The sequence below is a fragment of the Lissotriton helveticus genome, chromosome 9 (assembly GCF_964261635.1).
Source record: "Lissotriton helveticus chromosome 9, aLisHel1.1, whole genome shotgun sequence".
NCBI classification, from domain to species: domain Eukaryota; kingdom Metazoa; phylum Chordata; class Amphibia; order Caudata; family Salamandridae; genus Lissotriton; species Lissotriton helveticus.
Genome location: NC_136070.1, coordinates 1274930644 through 1274956917, shown reverse-complemented (window position 1 = coordinate 1274956917; position 26274 = coordinate 1274930644). Strand labels below are relative to the sequence as shown.

At 46.4% G+C, this 26274-nt stretch overlaps 1 protein-coding gene across 1 annotated transcript in view; it reads right to left on the bottom strand.

The window, feature by feature from the left end:
* Window positions 1-26274, bottom strand: part of CAMK1 (calcium/calmodulin dependent protein kinase I) — a 411042-nt gene that overhangs the window by 76113 nt on the left and 308655 nt on the right. The window contains exon 4 of the mRNA XM_078661850.1: window positions 62-136. Coding sequence (XP_078517976.1) covers window positions 62-136 — 75 coding nt within the window. The remainder of the gene's footprint in view (window positions 1-61; window positions 137-26274) is intronic.

Below are 26274 nucleotides of genomic sequence, written 5' to 3'. Positions count from 1 at the left end.
GAGGGCAGCGCCTGGACTCCCCCCGGAGCGCTATATGAGGCACAGAGACATTTCCACTCACAGCTGCATGATGAGGTACAGGTGGCTGCGGCTCTCGTAGATGTCCTCCAGCGACACGATGTTGGTGTGTTTGATCCTGGAAGAGAAGGAGACAGAAGGGAGAGGAGTCAGAACACGGGATTTTTATTTTTTTATTTATTTAATGCATTTTTATAAAGCGTGGACTTTACCCGAAGGTGTCAGAGCGCTGTACAATAGAAGCAGTTACGTTACATGAGAGAACTGTTACAGGAAAAAACAAACAAAAATAGCAGGCCATAGAGTCAAAGCAACGCAGGCAAAAGGAACACAATCTCAGCACAGACTGTACAAGCACAAATATGAATATATATGACAAATTTTACAATCACTAAAGCACTTCCGAGATGCTCTACGGCCTGCAGCAGAGCGGCTCTGCGCCCCCAAACATGCACATGTGTGTCCTGTTTCTCCTAGAGCGCTTTAGTTGTGTATTTTACCACCTCTATGATTTCAGTCCCTGTGCTGCTTGTTTGCATGTTGGCATCTGAGACAAATATATCCCTTCAAGATTTTCAGTAGTGCAAGGCTGCCCTCTAGTGGCAGACAATGGAACCGAAGGGAAGAAGCATCACAAAACCGAAGCAAGCCGCGCATGCGCACGGTACACATCTGGCAACTGGGAAAGTTAAACCTTTTTAGTCGAAAGAAGGGTGATTTTTCAGCAACCGTAGAGAAGCTCACTGAGAGGACTTAAGTTTAGGAGGGAGAAACCATAAAATTACATGACATAGTCAATTCTACGGGGCAGATTTACAAGCCACTTGCGCCACTTTTGAGTCACTTTTAACATGGGAAAAATGACGCAAAAGTGGCGCAAGGGGCTTGTAAATCTGCCCCTACGTCTTTGAGGGAACATTGGGAATATGGGTCCGTAAGGAGGAATGTCCCGCCCCGCACCCTCCCTCGCATGAAAACCCAGTTTTGTCAGACGGTACCACCCCATTTTAGCGCGCATTATTGTATGCACTTTAAAGCAAGGGACCGGGCCCTACACCCTTAATCAGAGATTGCCTAGACGACCCCCTCTCGGTTCATCTGTCTGCTCACTCATGTCAAATGCAAATAGATAATTTTGTGACATCTTTAGGCAAATATTTTGTTTTTACAAACTGTTTATTAAACTATTTTATTTCAATCAATACATAACTTGTTCATCTTTAGACCTCTCCAGTACTGAAGGGGTTTACTCAATTTGTATCCTTATGTTACAGCTAGGAGATTGTGCCCGCCCCCAACCTGACTTTGATAAAGGACTATCTAAGCAACCTAGTCATTATATCGTCCTGCCTCACGCTACGAGACAGACTTTATGTTGCATCTTACTATGTTGTTTTTTACAATATGTTTTGTACATGTGTTTTCATTCGCTCTTATTTGCTGTTTAAGTAACATTTATTGACTGTGTAGCGCTCTGATATCCGCCAGGATCTTGTTCGCGCTCTATAAAACTTTCAAAATAAATAAATGATCCAAACATATCTGTGGCGTGTCTCCCCCAAGCTGTGTGTTAGGTCACATGTAGCGGCTCTCACATGTTCACTATGGCTCCGCTCTCTTTGCAGCACTGCCATGTCTGTTTTAACACTATTCCCATGTGCAGGCAGCCCCCAGTAGCCGCTGGCGTGCTTCCAGTCCTCCCAGTTACATGACTGGCCTACATACATTTTTTTGTGGCAGGGTGGGGGAGGGGGTTACACAAGGAAATGTAAAAAGCGAACAATGGAGGAACAATGGCAGGCCAGTCACATTATATAGTGTAAACTGTATTTTTTACGCATTTCTACTCACAGTTTTTACCCCGTTACTGTGGGCGACTTACTCAAAGAAGCAAAGTTCAGTCATTGCAGGAACTCTGGGGTGGCCTTAATTCGCCCCGCAATCACTTTCCATCTCTCCCATTTGTTTACATTTGGAGGTCATTAAAAGTGTTATCAAAGTGCATCACAATACAAGTAAGCCTGGGCGGAGTTAACGGACTTCCGTAATGCAGATCTCCGCGAAGTGACAAAAAAACTCTGCCGTGCTTGGTCATGTCTCCTTGTGTTGATTTTCTGCACCGGGTGTTTGTCCTGTGCTGCAAAATCAACACGAATAGCACCATGCGTAGCGCAGGAGGGTGCTGCTTCTTTCTGCCGCTTGTATTGTATTGTAATTGTATTTATATAGCACTTACTACCCCCGACGAGACGTCAAAGCGCTTTTGTGGCAAGTAGCACGCTACTCCGGAACCCATAAAGGATTAGTGTTGAATTAGTATAGTGAAATGTGAAAGTAATTTGAGTGGTGGATAGGTTAGTCAGTTTTTGGGATTCAGAAGGATAGCGGAGGGATAGAAGAGGGAAAAGGTTTGCATTCATATAGCGCTTGTTACTCCTGAAGGGGTGTTGAAGCGCTTTTTGTCAGCGAGTAGCACGCTACTCCTGAACCCATAAAGGATTAGTGTTGAATTAGTATAGTGAAATGTGAAAGTAATTGGAGTGGTGGATAGGTTAGTCAGTTTTTGGGATTCAGAAGGATAGCGGAGGGATAGAAGAGGGAAAAGGTTTGCATTCATATAGCGCTTGTTACTCCTGAAGGGGTGTTGAAGCGCTTTTTGTCAGCGAGTAGCACGCTACTCCTGAACCCATAAAGGATTAGTGTTGAATTAGTATAGTGAAATATGAAAGTAATTTGAGTGGTGGATAGGTTAGTCAGTTATTTGGATTTAGAAGGATCGCGGAGGGATAGAAGAGGGGAAAGGTTTGCATTTATATAGTGCGTGTTACCCCTGATGGGGTGTTGGGACTGCTTTTTTGGCGAGTAGCACGCTACTCCGGAACCCATAAAGGATTAGTTTTAAATTAGTATAGTGAAAAATGAAAGTAATTTGAGTGGTGGATATTAGTCATTTATTTGGATTGAGCAGAATAACTGAGGGATAGAAGAGGGAAAAAGGTTTGCATTTATATAGCACTTGTTACCCCTGATGGGGTGTGAGTAGATTTTCCACTTGAGCGTCAACTTTCTCAACGCGAACAGAAGGTTTCTTCAATTGTTTGGGCTCACCAACTTGACTTTGGGGAGCTCGAGTGAGGGAAAAAACTCTGCTACGCGCTGTGTAGCAGAGTTTTTCAGAACTCTGCGTGCTCTGCGGAGAGCCAAAAACTCAGTGAACGGAGCGGAGTTCACCGCCCGGGCTTACTTACAAGACACTCCGACCCCAATTTACAAAGGCAGATATGTAACTTATGCACACGTACGTGTCAAACGATTCACAAATGTGTAAGTAAAAGCACATGATTATTGTTTATGTGTGCATAATATTCTCATGAGATGTATGACATCACAACAAATGCTTTTACTCCGCATGCCATTACAACGCAGTTTTTGCAACGCAAGTCGTTACAACGACTTGCGTTGGGGGGCGCTGGATAGTGGAATAGTTTAATTTTCTATTCCAACTCCAGTCCCCGTGGATAGTAGGGAAGGTGTTGGATACAAAATTAAACTATTCCCTATCCTACAGCGCCCTCCAGAGCAAGTCGTTGTAACGACTTGCGTTGTAATAGCTACATCGTAATGGTAGTGCGGAGTTAAAGTTGCGTTGTAAAGGATGTTCCCCATTCTCATGCATATGTAAATTATGCACACTTAGTTTTCTCTACTTCACACCTGAGTGCATGTTCATCGGTGTGACAGTGCGAAGATCTATGTGCCTACCTACGGGCAATAAATGCAAATGTGCACCACCTTTTCCAGGCCATGTCAACTACACCTGAAACATCTACAAGTACGTGGATCTACCCAGAGTTCCATGGTATATTACTGGAATATTAATTTAAATATTATCCTACAAAACAATATTGTATCAAGAGTATGGACTATAATACCATGATTGCAATTGTGCATGGGAAAATATGTATTTACCATTCTTATCTCCACATTTCCGTATCATGAGGTACACAATATTCTAACATACAACCGTTTTCACAAAGCCAATGTCCACAGGTAAGTCATAAGAAGGACCTATTATTAACCGAAAAGAGCAATATTCAAAAGAAAACAAACTCCCCGACTCAAACATGCATACTCCATGCAGTACATAAATTATGGCCATGGCGGTCATTAGACCTTATTTTTTCTCCCTTACGCTTGACCCCGGTTCTCTTTTCCAAAGATTAAATAAGAGTTTTTGGCAGTGGGCAGCTGCTGACTTTTGTTTAGAAGTACTTTGCCTCACAAAAAGGACATTATACATTTCCTCTCCTTTGTTCTGCTTTGCTTCCAAGACCTTCCTTCACTTTTAAACAGCGCGTCTCAGAGTATGATTTTGTGTCCTTGTGAGGGATTGTTTATATAATAAGAGAGTGCCCAGGGTGACATACTTTCTGACACACATACCGGTGCAAATGACACTGAGGCCTTTTAAAACTAGCTTGGTATGTGTGCCTCACGCCACAACTGGGACACACAGCACCCAACCAGACGAACAGGGACGGAGTGTACCGACCGCCAAGTAACCACCAGGAGGTTTTTAGGCCACTGTGACACATCCTGTAGTGATCGGAGAAGGCCCGTGGTCTTGCGTCACACATGCTCATCCCTTCTGGCCTTTCAGAGGTTGACAGAGACTAGGTTTGAAACATACATGGCCTCCACGCGGGTCTGGTGCCGCACTAAGGCTAGTGCAGATAGCTGCCTTAAGATGCCACAATACAAGTCCAGAAGGGGGCAGCAGAGTGCATCAAATGACCCCAGAAATGGCCAATTTTGCAAAACAATAGCTATGTTGCAAAGGGAAAGGAAGCAAACTGCAGAATCTAAATTTCTGGAATCCTTGCTCTGGAATGGTTTTACTTGTTACTGGCGAGGAAGTTTGCAAAACACCTCGCAGTCGCAGCCCGGCTTCTTTGGTACTCCCAGCGCCTCTGTCACGTGTCAGGGGTCTGGCAGAAGGACTCCAGTGACAGGAACCTCATGAGCACATGCAAAGCTTAGACACATTTTTTAAAATGTCTTTATTGCCATTTAGAGAGCTCATCCTCTCACCTACGAAGAATCCCGAAGACACCAGACTCTGTTCCAGGAAGGACTGAAGAACGTGGCAGTCGGATGAAAGACAGCTGCCTGAAGCTGAACTCAGAGAAAACCGAGGTCCTGTCTTCAGACCCTGCACTTCTGCCTGGGACAACACCTGTTGGCCCACCGCCCTCGAGAGCCCCCCCCCCACCCCTACAGACCACGCACACAACCTCAGCATCATCCTCGTCTCTTCCCTCTCCATGAACCGCCAGATCAACGCCGTCATTTCCACTAGTTTCAACTGCCTGCGCATCCTCCGTAAGACCTTCAAATGGATCCCCCCTGACTGCAGAAGGACCGTCACCCACGCACTCTTAACCAGCAGACTGGACTACGGCAACGACTTCTACGTCGAATCAACAGAACTCTTGTACACAAACTCCAAACAATCCAGAAAACCGCAGACAGGCTCGTTCTAGGGACACCACACCATGAGCACATGACTGAACACCTGCGAGGCCTCCACTGCCTCCCCGTAGAGAAGAGGGTCACCTTCAAACTCCTCCTCCACGCCTACAAATCCCTCAACAACATCAGACCCACATACCTCAACGACAGAGTATCTTTCCACGTACCCAAGAGGAACCTCCGCTCCGTCAACCTCGCCCTGGCAGAGGTCCCCCGCATCCGCAGAAAAAGAACAGACGGGACAGTCTTCTCCTCCATCGCATCCCAGACCTGGAACGAGCTCCCAGTGAACATCAGACGCTCCCCGACCCTGCACACGTTCAGGAAGGACCTCAAGACCTGGCTCTTCGACTGATCCGGAGTATTTTTTGGTCACACTAATAATCCGATTTTACTACACAATAGTGTAATGGAGGCCAAATCTGAGTTGCCTCGTGTGTCCAGTGACCCTCGGTGACCAACATCTTAACAACTGTAACATATGCTTATGAGCAATATTTAATCAAACAGAAACACACCCAAGAAGGGAAAACACCTTTTCTCCACTTTATCTTTTCAGTCCATCATGCAAATCGCTGAAGACGCATTGCGCCTTATTCCTAATTTTAATCAAGCCCCAATACTCCTCAGATGGCATGACCCCAAACATTCAAAGGGAAGTGTCCCTTTCTGAAACCAAACAGTATAAAAAAGACTTTTTACACTGCCTTCCTTCTACCACCGACCCACATGCCAGCCTTTGAGAGCTTCCATCTCACAGACCCACAGGCCAGCCTTTCAAAGCTTCCATCTCACAGACCCACAGGCCAGCCTTTCAAAGCTTCCATCTCACAGACCCACAGGCCAGCCTTTCAAAGCTTCCATCTCACAGACCCACAGGCCAGCCTTTGAGAGCTTCCATCTCACAGACCCACATACCAGCCTTTGAGAGCTTCCATCTCACAGACCCACAGGCCAGCCTTTCAAAGCTTCCATCTCACAGACCCACATGCCAGCCTTTGAGAGCTTCTATCTCACAGACCCACATGCCAGCCTTTGAGAGCTTCCATCTCACAGATCCACATGCCAGCCTTTGAGAGCTTCCATCTCACAGATCCACATGCCAGCCTTTGAGAGCTTCCATCTCACAGATCCACATGCCAACCTTTGAGAGCTTCCATCTCACAGACCCACATGCCAGCCTTTGAGAGCTTCCATCTCACAGATCCACATGCCAACCTTTGAGAGCTTCCATCTCACAGACCCACATGCCAGCCTTTGAGAACTTCCATCTCACAGACCCACATGCCAGCCTTTGAGAACTTCCATCTCACAGACCCACATGCCAGCCTTTGAGAACTTCCATCTCACAGACCCACATGCCAACCTTTGAGCTTCCATCTCACAGACCCACATGCCAGCCTTTGAGAGCTTCCATCTCACAGACCCACATGCCAGCCTTTGAGAGCTTCCATCTCACAGTCCCACATGCCAGCCTTTGAGAGCTTCCATCTCACAGACCCACATGCCAACCTTTGAGCTTCCATCTCACAGACCCACATGCCAGCCTTTGAGCTTCTATCTCACAGACCCACATGCCAGCCTTTGAGAACTTCCATCTCACAGACCCACATGCCAGCCTTTGAGAACTCCCATCTCACAGACCCACATGCCAGCCTTTGAGAGCTTTCATCTCACAGACCCACATGCCAACCTTTGAGAGCCTCCATCTCACAGACCCACATGCCAACATTTGAGAACTTCCATCCCACAGACCCACATGCCAGCCTTTGAGAGCTTCCATCTCACAGACCCACATGCCAGCCTTTGAGAGCTTCCATCTCACAGACCCACATGCCAGCCTTTATGCTCTTGCATTTCAGAGACCCTCATGCCAGCCTCTGTCCCAGGGAGTCTCATGCCAGCCCATGAGCCCTTACATCCTCGACAGCCCCATGCCAGCCTCTGTCCCTGTATCCCAGGGAGTCTTATGCCAGCCTTTGCGCTCTTACATTTCAGGAAGTCCTATGCCAGCCTTTGATCACATTTCTGATCTGTGACATAACAGTCTTTCCACTCCTTGGCCCCAGAGGGCACCATGCCAGCCTTTCAGCTCTCACATCTGTACCGAGAGAGGTAGGGTGAGAAAAGACAGGAGGCTCAGTACTTATGCCACGTGTGTCAAGGCTGTTTATAGCTGGTGCGTCCGCTACCCCCCTTGCACCCACCTACATCCCGCAGTGTCGAGCTGTATGTCAGGACACAAGTGACGCCAGCAGGGGTGCCCCTTACAGAATGGTACCCACAGGGCACAGTACCAGTTGACAGCTCAAATGCCACCCTGCCTCCTCCCTGTGAATGAGCGTTAAAGATTCTATGAATGAGAGATAATAGCCACTCTCTATGCGCCTCGAAGCCCCCGCCGCACTGCGCGAGCCGGCTCCTTAATTACAGTTCTCATCGCAAATTATGGGTAAAACCATCTCTGAGAAATCTAACTTTAGAGCCGTCAGGGGGGTGTTCGAGCTGTCTTTATTCACATGTGACTCTGGTGGCGACTCGCGAGCTGCCTCGTGGGCAGGGAAATCTAGGTCAGTTGGCCTTGAACGGTGAACCATATCTTAATTTTAGACCCCCTGTCAGATGACACCTCTCCGAGGCATTCGAGCAACAGTGGCAACAACCCCTGCAACAGCAACAAGGTGATGGATGGAAGGCTTGAATTATTGGAAAAGTGTGGCTCAATGGTTAGAGCGGCAGACCCTGATGCAGAGGTCTGGCCCGGGACCAGGGTTCAATTCCCCGCCTCGGCGGGTCTTGGGCCCAATTTCCTCGGACCTGATAATTCTCGCCTCGGTGCCTATTCCAATCATGGAGTCCCACTCTGCAACTCTGGGCAATAGCTTGCGTAATCTCCACAACGGCCCCCACAATGCTAAGGATGCCTGGCTTCACCTTGGGGGTGCCCAGGAGTGGACACCTCACAGGGAAAGGCCAGGAAGGGTTCCACAGCGGTATTCCTACAAGCGCTGGAGAGACCCCATGTGGGGTGATTCGGGCGCTATACAAGTACTACAACATTTACATTTACATTTACTCACAATCACTCAGGGCTGCATTCCAGTCCATCGTTTTTCACCCACCATTAGGGTGAACAGGTGTCCCGGATTTGCCCGGACCGTCCCGGCTTTTCGCCAGCTGTCCTGGCAAATTTCAAGAAATTAAGCTCATGTCCCGGTTTTTAGAGAGGGTCGGCTGAAAACGCTGGGAGGTATCTTTTAAGTTTTGTAATGCAGAGGTAGTTAGATGCTGTTATAAGAAGTCAATGTAATTAACAGGCATGCTACTGGCTTTAAAAATTGCATTTTATGTACGTTCTTACTGCCGCTTCTCTAATTCTCTGCTAAGGAGCACTGTCATTCTGTGCGCTGTGAGGAAGTAAAATTGTAGTCCTTCTTCTATTTTGGGGAAATGTCCCAGTTTTTGGCTTTAAAATTCTGGGGCCCGATTTACAGAATGAACTTAAGACTCACTCCTAAACTTACTACTTTTGGTATTCACAGAATGAACTTACTACTTTTGGTATTCAAAGAAGTTAGGAGTCTGTCTTAAGTCTGTCTTAAGTCTGTCTTAAGTCTGTCTTAAGTCTGTCTTAAGTCTGTCTTAAGTCTGTCTTAAGTCTGTCTTAAGTTTGTCTTAAGACAAACTTAAGACAAAATCCTAACTTCTGTGAATACAAAAAGTAGTAAGTGCATTCTGTGAATACCAAAAGTAGTAAGTGCATTCTGTGAATACCAAAATAGTAGTAAGTTTAGGATTGAGTCTTAAGTTCATTCTGTGAATTGGGCCCTCAGTCACCCTACCCACCACGCCACTCTAGAGGAAGGCCGCTTTCCACAATTCAGTACCGACTCTGCTCCCATGGAAAGACTGTTCTAGCCAAGGCGCAGGGCTGGACTGGGAATGCAAACTGGCCCTGGCAATTAAGTCTGACCAGCTGCGGGGGGGGGGAGGTGGGATGCTGCTGCTGCTGTAAGTACAGGGGGATGATTTTGCAGCACTGCTGCAAAACTGATCCCCCACACCAAAAATGGACCCCGCCGGTCCATAACCAGCCCCCACCCTTCCAACTCGCCGGAAAAACGTCCGGTGCCAGCTACGTCCAGTTCGGCCCTCACAAGGCCCCTCCAGAGGGGCCACAAGTATCCCCAGACTGGTTTCGCCCTACATGTAGAGTGTAGTTTAAGTCCTGTGGCGCAGTGAGCACATGGGCCTAAGCCGCGCACTAGCACGTGGGCGCAACTGTCTCACTTAGGTATCGTCTGCGACAATAAAATGACTGGTTCTAAACTAAAGTGGCATGCTGTGCAAAGTAACAATGGTCTGGGAGGCGGCCCGAATAATTACCAATGGCTGACATTAATTTAAGCATTCACCCATCACTTTTGTGTACCTCATTGCGATACCATAAATGTGTTGAGTATGCCCAGACGTGGGTCCTATGCTCATTGTGCCACTGGAACCGAGCTACACCCAACTGAAGTGCCCCAACCAGGCCGAACACAGTGTTGGGTTCCTTGTGTTCTGGCTCAAAAAGACCTGTCCAGGCAATTCAACTGGAGCTGTTCTCATTGGAGCAGAGTCTAAACTAATTTGCATATGGCTGGATCCAACATAAGGTGGCATAGTGTGCAGAATAAGGATGAACTGGGTTGTGACCCAGGGTAATCAGTGGCTGAGGATAATTCGAGCATTTCACGCATCACTTTTTTTACATACATCAGTGTGATGCCCTAAGTGTGACGGGTATGCCCAGACATGGCACTGGTGCTCACTGGAACCAAGCTATCCCCCCCACCAGGGCCAAAGCATAGGATGATTGTGTTTCCATTCGAGAAGGAACTTACCTGGCAGTTCAATCTCGACTGTTCCTATTGGAGCAGAGAGGAGACAGATTTGCATATGGCTGGGTCCAACTGAGGTGGAACATTGGACAAAAGAAGGGGGGGGGGGGGAGACTATTTCCAGCTATGCCAGGGGCTATTAATTCAAGGATTTCACCCATCCCTTTTTAGTATGCTTCAACATGCCCTGCAATGCATGAAATGTGAGGCCTACATCTATGTGTTCAGGGGATTGTTTTTTAGTTAAACTTACTAATGCAAACACACACAGATGCAGGTCAATGCTTTAAAAGGGAAAGAAGAAGTGAAGGTTCTCGCTGTACTGAGCCGGGGGCGAGAGGTGGGGGCGAGATGACGAAGACATTCCTGACAGCTGTAAATATTCCATACCCCCTTCCATGTCTAAAAAGATACATTTAGTTGTCTGTTTCAAGTTCCTCACAGGTAACACCAATCAATATTCAGACAGCCCTGGCACCCCCTCCCATTTGACAGCAGTTTGTTAAGGTCTGCTCATCTGAAGCCCCCTCCCCTCATCTTCTGAGACAAGCAATGCTTGTTTTCATGCTGTCCTTTACATTTATAGGGACAGGCCATGTGGATTGTCACTTGCACGGCATAGGTAAGAGCTACACGTTGTTCTCCCCGCCCCCTGTGCTATGTGTCGCTCTCCTTCAAACCCCTTATTTATTTGAAAAGTTTTATATAGCGCTGGCTAGACCCGGAGGTATCAGAGCGCTTTACATGAGGACGAGCATTGCTTCAGAGCATAGTTACCAGTTACTTAGTTACAAGTTTCAGTCTCAGAGCATAGTTACAAATAGCTGGAGCGTAGTTACAGGTGTTAAAAACATGTACGTAAGGGGAAAAGCAGGCAAGGGGAGAGGGGATAGGAGCAGGGGAGGTAGCCTCTCCCCTCGTGTTGCCCCCCCCCCCCGCCACCGTGTCGTTCTTTCCTTCATTGGTTTCTCCCACTCACCCTCCATGTTGCGCTCACCCTCATATGCTGCTTTACCCCCCCAATGCCCCAGCCGCTTCTCCGCTGCCCACAACTCACCACATCTCTCCTTTTATTTTTTATTTTATTTTTTTTTGAGTGCCAGACAGACAAATTTCTGCAGCACCATCTGCCTTAAAAAGGGCACTTTTGCACTACTTCAATTTAATTTTCTAAAATGTATCAACCTATCCTGGACAGGAACGTTTTTTTACAGCCGCCTCATTTCATAGGCTCGCGCATGAGTCCTCATGCATGATTCGCCTACAAAATGACGCGATCTCCAGCCGTGTCATAATGCTTTCTTTTTACCTACTTCGGAAAAATGAATGGCCGAGCCAGTCCTGCTTAAAATCGAACCTGTAACTGTATAAATAAATAATTTTATCAGTGGGTCTCAGGCCATCTAAAGGAAGGCTTCGCTTAATTCCCTCTGTAATATATTCCTTTTTTTGGGGCTGCTACCTGCAGAAGTGGTGAGAAGTGCAGGTACTCTCCCTTTCAAATTAAATAAGTGCAGGTACTCAGTACCGGAGAGTACCTGCCCATGTAAAGCACTGCCCATAGGGGGCGCCAGGGCGTCGACCCACTGCCTCCCTCTATCACTACTGCTCGGCATCTTACAGGTTTCACAAGAAAACAGACAATCTCATGTATCGTTTGTTTGCATGTAAAAGTGTAATATTACCTTGCCAGCAGGAGAGGACTCCACTTGCTGTATTACGAATTAGTCAGGTGGGGGTTGTTCCAGCCCGGCCTCACACATACACAATACATACTTGGCCTGGGTGGTAAATTCCGTTCTGCTCGCGGAATTTGCAGAATTTGGGTAATTTCACGTCCCGCGGAGAACGCAAAATTGCCCAAAATTCTGCGTTCCGCAACTTTGCAGAATTTTTTGCTTGTTCGCGTTCTCAAAATGCATGTTCACGAGATATTTCCCCCCGAGCACGCAAACAGCGATTGCGAACAGTAAAAAAGCATCGCGAACAAGAATTCCGCGTGCTAGTGGAATTTCTGCGTGTTTGTGTAGATTTTTTACTGTTTTGTGGAGATTTGCGTAACGCGATTACCCAAATTCCACCCACCCCTAATACATACCTGGGATGCTGCACAATCGTCACGCAGTGCAGTACGTAAGGTAATGGAGCTTCAGGGCTTGTAAATCACACGCCCTCTTGCCCTATCAAAAGCTGGAATAGAGAGAAAATGTCTACCATGGTACCTTGAACTCTAGTTCAGCCTGTGATTGGGTGGAAGCTTGGGGGTCTGCCTCTAGTATGCTGCAGATGGATGGGGAATCAGAAATCGCGGGTTTCCTCCAGGTAAGTTTGTGTGGTGCCTTCGTATGTGTTCTGGGGATTGCAGGTGTATGTCTGTGTGACTGTCTTTTTGTGCATGGCTGCAACGGCGTGTGCGTATGTCTGCTTGTATGCCTGAGCGTGTGTTTAAGTGTATGTGTGTCTGCCTAGCCAGGAGGTTGGCAAGGCCTGAGGCCGAGTGCCGGATTCTGCTTTTGGGCTTCTCGGAGCCCCACCACTTCCATAATTCACCAGCTGCCACTGGCTGGCTCTGGCCTATTCCCACATTTATTGAAGTTTATGTATACATTATTGTGGAACACAATGTTATAACAAGTGTTCCACGCCAGACGATGAACTGTCTCTATTTGGTTGTTACTGTTTACGACTTGTCAGTACTATTTTAGTTCTCGTCTACAAGACGGCACATGCTGTCTGGTTACAAAAGACCTTATGAGGGCTTTTCAAAACCTTACATCGGGCTCACAACACGCCAACCACTTGCATTTATTGACTTGCTTCTTTCCATCATTTGCTTGCTTCTTTTCATGGGTTTCCTTATTTCATCTTGTCCATGTCATGTTTGCCTCTTCCCTGGCCCATCCCCTTGATTGGCTGACTTGCATTCTCTCACAACTCACTTTTTAGGTCCCACCTGACTGTCCGGTTGGAAAAGATCGAATATAGGCTTATCAATAATTTACAGTGGGCTTAGAGCCCGCCCGCTGCTCACCATTGGTTGGCTCCATTGTCACTCTCAGGCTTAAAGCCCGCCCACTGCTTACCATTGGTTGGCTCCATTGTCACTCACAGGTTTAGAGCCCTCCCCCTGCTTACCATTTGTTGGCTGCATTGTCACTCTCAGGTTTAGAGCCCTCCCACTGCTTACCATAGGTTGGCTTTATTGTCACTCTCAGGCTTAGAGCCCACCCACTGCTTACAATTGGTTGGCTCCATTTTCACTCTCAGGCTTAGAGCCCACCCACTGCTTACCATTGGTTGGCTCCATTTTCACTCACAGGCTTAGAGCCCGCCCACTGCTCACTATTGGTTGGCTCCATTTTCACTCACAGGCTTAGAGCCCTCCCACTGCTTACCATTGGTTGGCTCCATTTTCACTCACAGGCTTAGAGCCCACCCACTGCTTACCATTGGTTGTCTTTATTGTCACTCATTTGCTTGCTTGTTATTTACTGGCCTCTCTTGCCCTTGTTTTTCCATCCTGAGTTCATCCTTATCCTTGAGCATGGCTTCTTGACTCTCCTTTAGCTTAGATGACTTGTATCCTTCGACTACTCACTTTTTTTCTTTTTGCTTAACCAATTGATTAGTGCTTGTGTTTTCCAGCTCTCTCTTTCATGTGTTTAACCCCTCCACCCTAAATATCTCCCACGCCCCATGCTGATGACTCCCTCGTGTTGTGTGCTGTTTTGTGTGCTTCTCATCCTACCAAACACTCCCCTTCCACAGGCTGTGTCTTGCTTTCTCGCTAGTAAGCTTCTCCTCTGTGCCTGAGTTGCTCTATTGTGTGTGCTGCTTTCAGCAGTGGCGGCCGACAAAGACAAAGAGTGGTGGGCGGGTGGAGGAGGTGTGAGGGGTCACAGGGAAAGTACACGCAGGAGCACCTGATGGGAGGGGTTAATAATACAAATAAAATATAAACAAGCATTAGCTTAGCCAATAGGTCGCGCCATTGGGACCATATAAGTGGTTAGCCATGCAGCATAGAAGCTGCGAGTTTACAAATATTACAAAGAACTCTCTGCGTATTGCTAGGCGCGAGCAGGCAGGATAGGGGTGTGGGGAATGAGAAGGGGTGGCGGGGGGGGCAAGGGGGAGGGCAGGGGAAGGAGCAGGGGAAGATGGGGAGAGAAGAAGGGAAATGTATTGGTACTGAGGAGTGGAGAATGGGGAGGGGAAGAGGAGAGAAGGCTGAGGAGAGAGGAAGTGGGAAAGAGGGTCAGAAAATGAAGGTGCGCGGCAGGGAGCTGAGAGGACGGCGCAGAGGAGAGAAGGGACTGTGTATGGGGATGGGGTAGTGGTGAAATTGGTGTGATCCTGCAAGCCCTTCAAGGTGCTGCGTCCCGCCGGGTCACAGGGGGGCTCCCTGGTGATGGGTATAGAGGGCGCCAAGCCACTCAAGTGATGCCTTATTTCCACGGATGACAGCCGCCATTAATATCCCAAGGGCATCAGCCCTGCCTCCCTGGCCCCTCCGATGGGTGTTTGTCATCTCAAATTGGTAAACAAATAATAAAGTTTTTTTAAATGGCACCGTCACCGTAGAATGCATTTTCTTAAAGCACAAGAAAAGGCATTCAAAGATGATTGTAGCAGATTCATTAGGAAAATCCATTTCCCACAGATCAAAGTGAAAAAACCAACACAAGACGTTGCCTTGTACACTGTACTACACTAAGGGACCCGCTCATACGTTAGTCTGGCCTCTCACACAGTGTGGTTGTATCTGTGCCACACCACACATGCACACACGTGCAAGCCCAGCATGTCTCCCTCTCGCCATACAAAAAGCTGAACATATAGCAGAGCAGCATGGGTGCGCGCAGACATCAGGGTGACACATCTCTCTCACATACACCAGAGTATACCTTGTCTGTCTCTCACACACCCTCAGGTAACCTCCACCACTCCAACACATTTTCTTAATTTAACTGTTGCGGATCATTATAACCGTTGAAAATCACAATTCCATGCTTCACTTCTTGGCGTTTTAAATAAATGTGTAAAGGATGACTGGGGCTTGTGAGCACGGCTGGGAAGCACATGGGTGTGTATGGTATACAATAAGGAAACAAGAGCAACGGGCAGAGGCGAGTGTCAGGGCACCGCACCGGGATGAACTGTAGTAAGTGGGGTCAGCGGCTCTGCGCACACGTGGCGTCTGGGCAGCGCTGGGACTAGAGTGCAAGACAAGCAATGGGAATGGCCCGGTCAGCTCTTTCCAAGCACTTGTGCTTGTGGCGGCAGGAGCGAGCAGACACAAGCACAGGCATGCTAATTGGAACAAATAGCCCATGTGCGCCGCTGCTCGCTCCTGCAAGGTGGATGCCGCCACAAGCACGAGTGCTTGGAAAGAGCTGACCGATTCCAAAAGGTCATCTCCTAGAGCAGCGCATGCGCGCTGCCTAGGCAAGACCTAAAAACATACCTGGTGCTGCCGGCCGCCTCGCACTCCTCTGGATCCAGTTCCTGGTCCCAGGAGTCCCTGGGACGGCATCATGGACCCATCCAATCCCCGCTCTGCTCTCAAGCATGAGAGCAGCATGGGGATTGGACTGAGCAGGGTGGATTACAGCTCGGTCAGGCACAGGGAGTCTGTACTTTCTCCAACCTGGCTGTGCAATACAGCTGGGTTGGAGAAACCTAAGTGCACATATCAGTTCGGCCGGCTTATGACTGACAGCCACACTGACATGAGAACTTAAAAGTGCACCAACCACTCCTCTCCCCTTCACATGGCCTGGCCACGCCCATCCCTGCACAAGCTGCCTCAGCCAGCACCTGAAAAATAAAATGATAATACAATATTGTTTTATTTTTCAGCTGCTGGCTCTAAGTCAGTGGGGCAATGCTCCTCCGCCATTGCGGGGGAGCCGCCACTGGCTTTCAGCACATTTGGTCCACTCCCCATTGCTTCCCCCCCAGCCAGTTTTCCAACCCCCCTCCCTCCGCAGTGTTTAAAGGCGCTCGGGAGTGAAGGCCTGTAGGTGTCACGAAGGTGTAAGTGCACACAACTGTTCTTCTATCTCCTAGGAAAGAAACCGGTCATTGGATGGTACTAGATTTGTGGTGTGGGTGAGGCTGGTAAACAATGTGCCATCACTCACAGCGCCACGAGTAATCCCTTACTGGCACCAATTTATTTCTTTTGTGCAAGTTTATATAGTGCAAACTCGACTTGAAGGTATTGGAGCACCTTACATGAGCACCAAGTATGTTTCACCAGGACACATTCTATTTTTTTAGGCACAGGGAGATTAAGTGATTTGCCCAAAATCACAAGATTTTGAGCCGATGCCAAGACTCAAACCTGTTTCCCCAGTTCCAAAGTCAGCAGCGCTGGCTATTATGCAACACCCTTCCGAGATGCCTTGGGTTTACATCAGACTCTTAGTATATGGACATAAAATATATTTACATACAATGAATGTAAATGAAGCTCATCTATATAGTCACAGGTGAGCGTAAAGAAGTGGCCTGGACCCAGCCCTCCTGTACCTACTTTGGACACCCTTGATAGGCATCAATGGGGGGTAGAAGTCGCAAACCCTAGTAGTGACATTGCTGGCTCTAATCTTGGCCTCAAAAAGTAACATGTTGGTAGGAGCCCAGTCACTTCCTGTTTCCCCTTTTTGCCCCTCCCACAAGCCTCTGAGAGGGTCTTGATTGAATAAGGACAGAACCAGGTTAACCCGTTGATGTGTCTGGGTGTTGTAACATTTTTTGAAATATGCAAAATGTACAAATGTAGTGCAAAATGTATTTTGAGATGTTTTAATGGTGCATGGACTCACAACTAATACATTTATGAGAATGCCCCTGACATGAAATGTGTAGGTCATATAGAAGTCTAGATTATGCTATGAGTGAAATGGGCCACGTGTATGTGCTGTACACCATGGGGCAGATCTACAAGAAAGTGCTGCAGCTGGCACCGCAAGCCCTTTGGCTGCGCCACACTGCGGCACTTTCAGAGCACAGAAATGTGACATATTTACAAGAATATGTCGCAATCCTGTGCTCTCCCCTGCGCTGGCGCAGAAACAGCTGCCATGCGCCGGCACAGGCACCCTTGCAGCATGGTGCAAGGATGCCCTTGCCATGGGGAGATTGTTTTTGTGCAGGAAGGGGCACCTTCCTGCACAAAAACAATCACTAAAGGCTTTTTCCTCTTTCAATGCGTCCTGTAGGATACAGCGCACATTGAAAGAGGAAAAAACAAGAAGAAATTATAACATTTCTCCTCGTTGTGCCTCCCTTGGGGAGGCGTAGCATTCAGACGCATCTCCAGATTTACGATTTCTCGTAAATTTGGAAATGTGTCTGGATCCATGGGTGTTGCGTGTGAACACCCACAGCAACACTCATGGAACGCCCCTTCAACGCAAAGTGCTGCGTGTGAAGGGGCCGTATTTACAAGGAGAGGAAAAGTCACGCAGGGTGGCTTTTCCTGTCCTTGTAAATATGGAGCAGTAACATGCGCCACCGTTACAACACAAAAAGTGGCGTACTGGTGGCGCAGGGGGCTTGCAAATCTGCCCCCATGAATTTAAAAATGGATGCTGTTTCCGTGCTCTGGTCAATTTGTCCTGCTCGCCCCCCTCCCAATCATTACCTCTCTGAAGAACCATCTCTCCTCTTCTGGGAGAACAGAGCACAAGATGTAAATAATATTGTGTCTGATAGGATTATAACTGAGGCTTCCATGGTGACCTCAAAGTATCATTTCAAAGACTTCTGCTGGGAGGTCTGGGGGAGACGTGTGCCTTTGATGAGCCATTCGCTAGAAAATGCTTAATTTTTGTTGCACCATCTCCAGATGGCAGTTGCAGAGGAAGCAATGGAAGATTTCTCTTACCTTAAGAAATGGTTAGTGTTTAATTGATTTCGTAAGTGGTCATTATTAAGCGGTTGTTTCTGATTTGCTAACTGCGACCCCCACCAGGAACGCGCTCTGCTGAACTCGCAGGTTCTACGAAGAGAATTGTGGGTTTTGCTATAAAACCCTCTGTCACAGGCACCGGAAGAAGGGGTGCTGCAGCACCCCCAAAAATAACCGTGATGGAGTTCAGAATGTGAAGAAGCGATAAAGACGCCTTTAAATGTTGTGTTTATTTTCTTGGCACATTTGCTGTGTCTTCTGAGACAAAGGTCAAAGGTCAGGATAAGTCTTCTGACCAATTGCTGCTTATTGGATACTGGTGTTTACTTTTATTTCTCTGATGGCAAAATGGGAGGATTTTGTAAAAGTTGCCAAAGTTACAACCTTGCTGTAGGATGTCAGTTTTTTTTCCTAACAAGCAACAACATTTTATATAAAACTTTATAAATAAATAAATAAATACCTGTAAACGAACTATACACATATTTAAAGATATATCAGCAATTAGGAAGGTAGAAATGAAGCACGTGTTTTGTAATTCTGAAGTGTGAAGTAAACAAAGTTTTTAAAAGAATCAAAACAAAGTAGATCCTTTAGTGATGCACAAATGATAAATATTCTCTGAAACCCCATCTCCTTGCATTATTGTTTGTGTGCGACACAGTTTTACCAGTAAAACTGCAGGTCTCTGAAAATGTGGTGCCATTGCAACCGATATGTGCTGTTTGGAAATGACTATGTGCTACCTCACCACTGCTCCAAAGTGCATCAGGGGCTACATATGACACACAAACCCCCCCTTCCTGCTGAAGGGGGGCTCACATGCTGCACGCACTCCTTGGGCCCGATTCAGAGAACTAACTTAGGACAAAATCCTAAACTTACTACCGTTTTGGTATTCACAGAAGGCACTTACTCATTTTGGTATTCACAGAAGGCACTTACTCATTTTGGTATTCAAAGAAGTTAGGAGTCCTAAACTGAGAAAAGTCCTAACTTTAAGACTTTCGGTGTTCGCAGAAGGCATTTAGGAGTCCTAAAGTTGGGACTCCTAACTTTACTGCTCCTAAAGTGAGAAAAATCCTAACTTTAAGGTTTTCGGTATTCACAGAAGGCATTTAGGAGTCCTAAAGTTGGGAGTCCTAACTTTACTACTCCTAAACTGAGAAAAATCCTAACTTTAAGGTTTACGGTATTCAAAGAAGGCATTTAGGAGTCCTAAAGTTATGACTCCTAACTTCTGTGAATACCGAAATGAGTAAGTGCCTTCTATGAATCCCAAAATGAGTAAGTGCCTTCTGTGAATACCAAAATGAGTAAGTGCCTTCTGTGAATACCGAAATGAGTAAGTGCCTTCTGTGAATACCAAAATGAGTAAGTGCCTTCTGTGAATACCAAAATGAGTAAGTGCCTTTTGTGAATACCAAAATCCCAACTTTTACGGGACATGGCAGCGGGTCTACCATTGATTATATTTTTCTAAGCAGTAGTTATAGTAGTCATATTTTCGGCTATTCCATTGTAAGGTCCCATTTTAGTGACCACAATCTTGTTGTATTAAAAATTGAAAATGTATTAGCTATTAATGTTAGCAGCTTGAGTCTAGCAGACAAATGTGATCTAAGAACATCGGATCAGGCCCGCCGAATCAAATGGTGTAAAATAATCCCGGAGGATTTTTTTGGTAACCTGTGCATAAGTAGCCAGGAGGCCTTTGCACTCTGTATGGATGATCAGGCGGGGGACACAGGGGTGTTAGAGGCATATAATAGGGTCTGCGCCAACATTGTGTCCAACCTGACACAACAGTGTAAAAGGAAAACCCAAGAAAGGGTGGGCTGGTTTGACAACAAATGTTCTGCTGCTAATCGCAAATTAAAATCAGCTTTAAAATCGAACCCAGTAGATAGAAGACTTGTGGCCACCCTTAGGAAAGCATATAAGACCGCCATCGAGAGAAGACGGCGTGAGATCAGAGAGGACGCTTGGGCTGACCTGACCTCAACTGATGTTTTGAAGAGTAGCGCCAAATTCTGGGCCGTGGTCAACCAACCATTTTTTGCGGACTCACACAACAGTGAGTTGGATTGTGGCATTCAAGAAGACAAATGGCACCTGCATTTTAAATCTGTGTATGAACAGGAAGCCCCCGGGGTCGAGGGCATGACCAGCTTATACCAACTTCCTTACAGCCTAACGGTGGATGAGGAAGAGGTGGGTCTTGCCATTGAAAAAATGACCAGCAATAAAGCTCCCGGGCCGGACGGGGTTCCCGCTGATCTTTTTAAAGTGGATATTTTATTCTGGTCCAAAATTGTATCCAGAGTTTTCAACAGCATTTTTAAAATAGGTATCCCAGCTTCATGGTCCCAATCAGTAATTGTCCCTATTTTTAAAAAAGGAGACAGGGGGGAACCGGGAAACTACCGCCCCATATCCCTAATAGACTCTGCGGTTAAGGTCATAGGGAGAGTGGTTCTTAGTAAACTTACTGATTGGTTAGGTGAGACTAACATTCTCTCACCCCTTCAGTATGGTTTTAGAAAGGGAAGGAGCACCATCGATCAGAGCCTAAACTTACAACTGTTGATAGGAAAATACACCATAGCCAAGCCTGGATCCCTGTACATCGCCTTCATGGATCTGTCCTCGGCTTTTGACCGAGTTAACAGATCCAAGTTGTGGGGCCAGCTCCTCAGCATAGGCATTGACCCAAACATCGTGTACTTCCTAGCAGACCTCCATAAAGACCTTACCGCCACTGTCCGTTATGACAGAAAAGGGAACTGCACAGGGAAAATCCACATTACCAACGGTGTTAGGCAGGGCTGCATTCTTGCCCCCCTACTGTTCACTTTATATATCAACAATTTGGGCGGAATACTGGGCACAACATGTATAGATATACCCAGGGCAGGGAAATACACATTGCCCGCATTATTGTATGCAGACGATGCTGCTCTCATAGCTAGAACCGCAGTAGGTCTGCAAAGTCTGTTGAACTCTTTTTATAATTTTATGATTAAACTGGACTTAAGCATCAATTTTGGTAAATCCCATGTAATGGTAGTAGGGCATAAAACAAAGGCCAAAAAACATGCCATGACCTTACATTGTAATGGTCACAAATTATCTAGAGTTCCCAGATTCCCTTATCTGGGTGTAGTGTTTGATGATCGTTCTACATGGCTTCCCCAAATGCTGGAGAAAAAAAAGGTCTTAACACGATCCATATCTGCAGTTCTCGGCTTTTCACGTAAAATCGGGGTGAAGCCTATAGAGGCCGTTTTAAAAGTGCACGCTGCTAAATGCATAGCTATTGTTATGTATGGTGCAGACCTGTGGGGTTTTAGGCCTGTTAAATTTCTTCAAGTGATCGAAGATAACTTTTTAAAATCCATTCTTTCCTTACCAAAATCCACGGCAAGCTTTATTGTTCATCAGGAATGCGGGTGGATTTTCTGGAGGACCGGGTCGCTATGGCTCCCCTCCTGAAATGGATATCCGTGTGGCTCAACCCAGAGCTTGAAGTTAATCACGAAATCCTGAAGGACTGCCTTAAATTAGATCACTGGAACAAGATCCCATGGCTGAATTATGTTGAGCAGTTGTGTACTAAGCTAGGAAGGCCTGAATTGTTCCATAACCCCTCTGCCCTCGTGAAGGCAGACTTGAAGTGGACAAAGAACACTTTTTTGTTGTACAGTGGAATGGACAGGGAAAACAGGGAGTTGATAAAACCCTCGGTTAGGTTGCATCAATTGATTGTTTCTTCAGACCATGATCCGGAACTTTACTTGAAGGTCGTAAACAACCCAAACCATAGGTACCTTCTCACCAAGTTCCGTCTGAATAAAGTCCACCTGTTAATCTCTGGCCGCCCTGGTTGGACCAGGGACTCGGAACTGAATATATGTACTTGTGATGGACACTTAATTATGGACACTGCCCACTACTTGTTCTTTTGTGTCCACTTCAAATCTATCAGGGAAAAATGTATTATTCCCCTGCTAAAAGGGAGAGGGTTTAGGCAGGTTAAACCAGCTTTATTATACCTTCAAATGCTAAATGATATCTGGGAAATCTATAATGTGGCCAAATTTTTAACTATTGCTGTCAGACTGGGTAAAAAGATCAATTGGGTGTAGAATACCTACCTACAACAATCATGCTTATTGTAAAATTGAATCTAGTTTTTTTTAAAAACTCTGTAATGTTTTTATTTGACTGATAATTGTAACCTTTTTAATGATATATTGTGATTTTTGGACCATTGTTTATGTGTGTCTTGTACTTTTATGGTTTTGAAAATTCGAACCGAATAAAGTATTTCTTGACTTGAATACCAAAAGGAGTAAGTGCCTTCTGTGAATACCGAAATGGTAGTAACTTTAGGATTTTGTCTAATCGGGCCCCATGTGCGATGCTTGGATTTTCCACAATCCCTGTGACTTCAGTGATGTAACATTGATGGCAGCCCCCCCCCCCCTCCTCGCAGCACTGCCTTCTGTGCCCCCGTACTTGGATCTTTTTGTCCTCTTTGTGCCTTTTGCTCTTTGCCTTTCGGGGTTTTTCTTTTTCCTTATTATTTGGCCCGCCCACTCACTGCGAGCTCTGCGGTGGGTGTTATGTCATGTCTGTCAGCATTCTTTATGAGTTCGATATTTACAATTTCATTTGGAATGAGCCTGGCAGTCTCTATGATTCTGCATTCTTTCCTGTACTCTGCTCTGATTTCCTGGGGGATGATTTTAGCCTTCACTCCTTCGTACCACTTTTTGACTTTTCTGTTATAAAATTCCTTCCCCCTAATTTTGATCTAGAACTCAGCCCTTTATGTGTTCTAATATTTTGCACTGTTTACCTCTGATAAATTGTTGTTTCCCTCGTGAGGAGTGCAGTATCAAACTGCTAGATTAAAGAATAATTCTGGAGCTGAAAAACTATTGGTAATTGTTGGGATGATCAATTACTGGGGCTCAGATGAATATTGGAGTTCGCTAGCCGCGTTGTGGATGAGCGTCCATGTTGGGGGGGGGGGGGGTGAGTTTCCCGCCCCCACTGTGCCACGCGTATACATATGAATCAATCTGCAATTCTTGCCTCCCATATGGATTCTATAGCATTCGTTGCCAGGGTTTCTGCGCATTCTATGCATTGATGACGTATGCATAGGTCATTAGGGCGGTGACAAGGAGGAGGACACCTTCAGATTAGAAGGGAGGGGTGCACCTGTGAACACACCTGAACACTGACCCCCGGACCCCACGGCTCCCAGCAGACACCTCAGTCGGAGCATCTAGCGCCTTAAGGGCACCTCCAGGCGCCTCTCGTGGATAACGAGCTCCGGGCGCCTCTTCTGCCCCCGCTGCCCCCGGTCCTCAGCCGACGGAAATAAAAGAGAATTTCTGCAGCATTTTTTTGTCATTCTTTTTTTTCTCCCAGAGAACTTTTGGGTTAAATTACCTGAGGTTTAATAAAGGGAAGGAAGGGTGGGCGACGCCAGAGGCCGCGCCGCATTTCTGAGTCACCGCCGCTCCTTGGGGGTGGGGGGTGGGGGGTGGCGGGCGGACGGCGAGGGGGGAGGGGGGGCAGGGACGGTGGGGGTGTCACCCTCACTCTTCTGCACTTTCCCATTGGTCGGAATGTTTCCTTCTCTGCCCCCACCAACACTTCCCTTCACTGACGGAAACTGTGGGCAAATGTGGCGGAAGGCAAACATGGGAAGATAGCTCAGTGGGATAAAGGGTTGTGGCTGAGATCTGTTGTACCTTGAAGGGCATGGGTTTGAACCCTTTCGGTCTTTTAAGGTTTATTTGTGAAAACAAAAAGAAGCTTTAATACAAGCGCCAAGAAGCATTGCAGTTTACCGCGTTCATGCTAGCAGAAATATTGGAAGAATAAATGTTACTGTCACTGATAGTTCGAGTAATGCACATAACAAGCACTGCTAGCTGGAGAGCATGATGGAAGGGGAAAGACACTTTTCACTTTCAAACGAGCAAGCTGAAGCCAGTAATATCACGGATACGATAGCTTAGTGGGTTAACACACCTGCAGTAAAGATCTGCTTGTGATTGGGGACTGCAGCTCGGCCTTTCCCTCAGGGCTCCAGGTGTAATGGTTTCCGAGCACTGATGCAGCCCGCCTCTCTCTTCTCCTACACCAGGCTCGAACGCTCCCTCCGAACTCACACTAGGGTTTGTTGTGAATTAGACCATTGAATGCTGGGAGTTCCATTGAAGGCCCTGGAGGGCTCCGGGCTTTAATGGCCGGTATCAGCCCTCCACGCCGGGAAACATCCTTTACAACAAAACTTTCACAACGCAGTGCTATTACAACGCAGGTTTTACAATGAAAACCATTACAACGCATTGCACTGGGGGGCGCTCTAGGATAGGGAATAGATTTAATTTACTATCCAACACCTTCCCTACTATCCACGGGGACTGGAGTTGGAATAGTGAATTAAACTATTCACTATCCAGCACCCCAAAGCGCTATGCGTTGTCACAGCATGCGTTGTAAAAACTGCGTTGTAACAGCATGCGTGGTAAAAGCATGCGTTGTAATGTCATACATCCCTCCACGCCAGCAGCATTCCAATGTTTGTCTTTGTTTCTCTCTTTTTAATTAATACAATTCTACCCTTAGTGGGTGGTATGTTCCCTTCTGCCTCGGGCTATAGAGATTATTAAAGGCCCTCCCCTCATTATCGACCCGAGCCTCGCTCGGGGTCAGGGCATTTAACAACCGGTACAGCCCGCGGCAGCGGCCTATAAGGCTATATTAGTTTTTTGAATTCACTAATGTTCCAGAAGTATTTCCGGGAAGCCGGAACGGTCAGAGGTTTCCAGCATTACTGACATGCGCTGGCACTTAAGGGTGTTTTAGCAAAAGTGCTTTTGCAATTTTCGTTTTTTCTCCACAGTGAACAATTTGTTTTCTGCAGTGAAATCCCGTCCCCTGCACCCTCAACAATATTGGTTGTGTTGCCGTCCCATTTCCACCTCGGACAGAAGTAAATCTTCCTCAATACCAGGGTGATAATATCTATTTAAAACATTTGTGAGTGCTCACAGGTCTGTGGGTGTTCACCAGCTTTTCAGGTATTCCCGCTCTAAATCGCCCACTCCCTGCCCATGCAAGGGGCTTTGCTCACACGTTATAAGGAAGGCGCCCAGTTTCCCATTTTTACTGAATTTACAAATAAATAGACAGAAAAACATTTATTTTCATGTAAGTATTTATTTTTAAATGTGGATGAAAATGAAAATTGGGTTGTTTTTTGAGTGATTCCAAATACTGTCTGTTCTGATTGCCAAGTTAATAGTTGTGTGGATTGATAGGTCAGGGGGTTAAAAAAGATTTTTTTTTTTAGTAAAAAGGCTTAAACGGTAGTAGATATGCTAAAGGTTGCTGATGACATTTGCATATTTTCATATAAGTGCATTGATTTATCTTCTGCAGGAGTTCAGAGCATTGAAACTTGACAGGCATGAGGGCATGAGGGCATATTTACCGGTTAAATAAACGTAGAAATATAATAATTTCAGAGTAATTTTTATACAAAACCCAAAATAAACCTGGATAAATACAGATGGAAATGTCAGAAAATAAATACCATTAAAGCGTGAGCCCTAATTATATTACACACACTTGTGCAATTTGTTATGTGAGTAAATGCTGCATAAATTCAGATTTTAAATTCAAAATGTGAATTTTCACTAGTCAAATATCACTTTTGTGCAGCACCTGAATTCATCGTAGATGTGAAAATGGGGTGTATCATGTAAAGATATAGGTTATCAATATCCTGACATTCTGGCAGGGACCCGCCTTTCACATCTTATTCCCAAGGATGGAATCATTGGGCCCGATTCACAGAACTAACTTAAGACAAAATTCTACACTTACTAC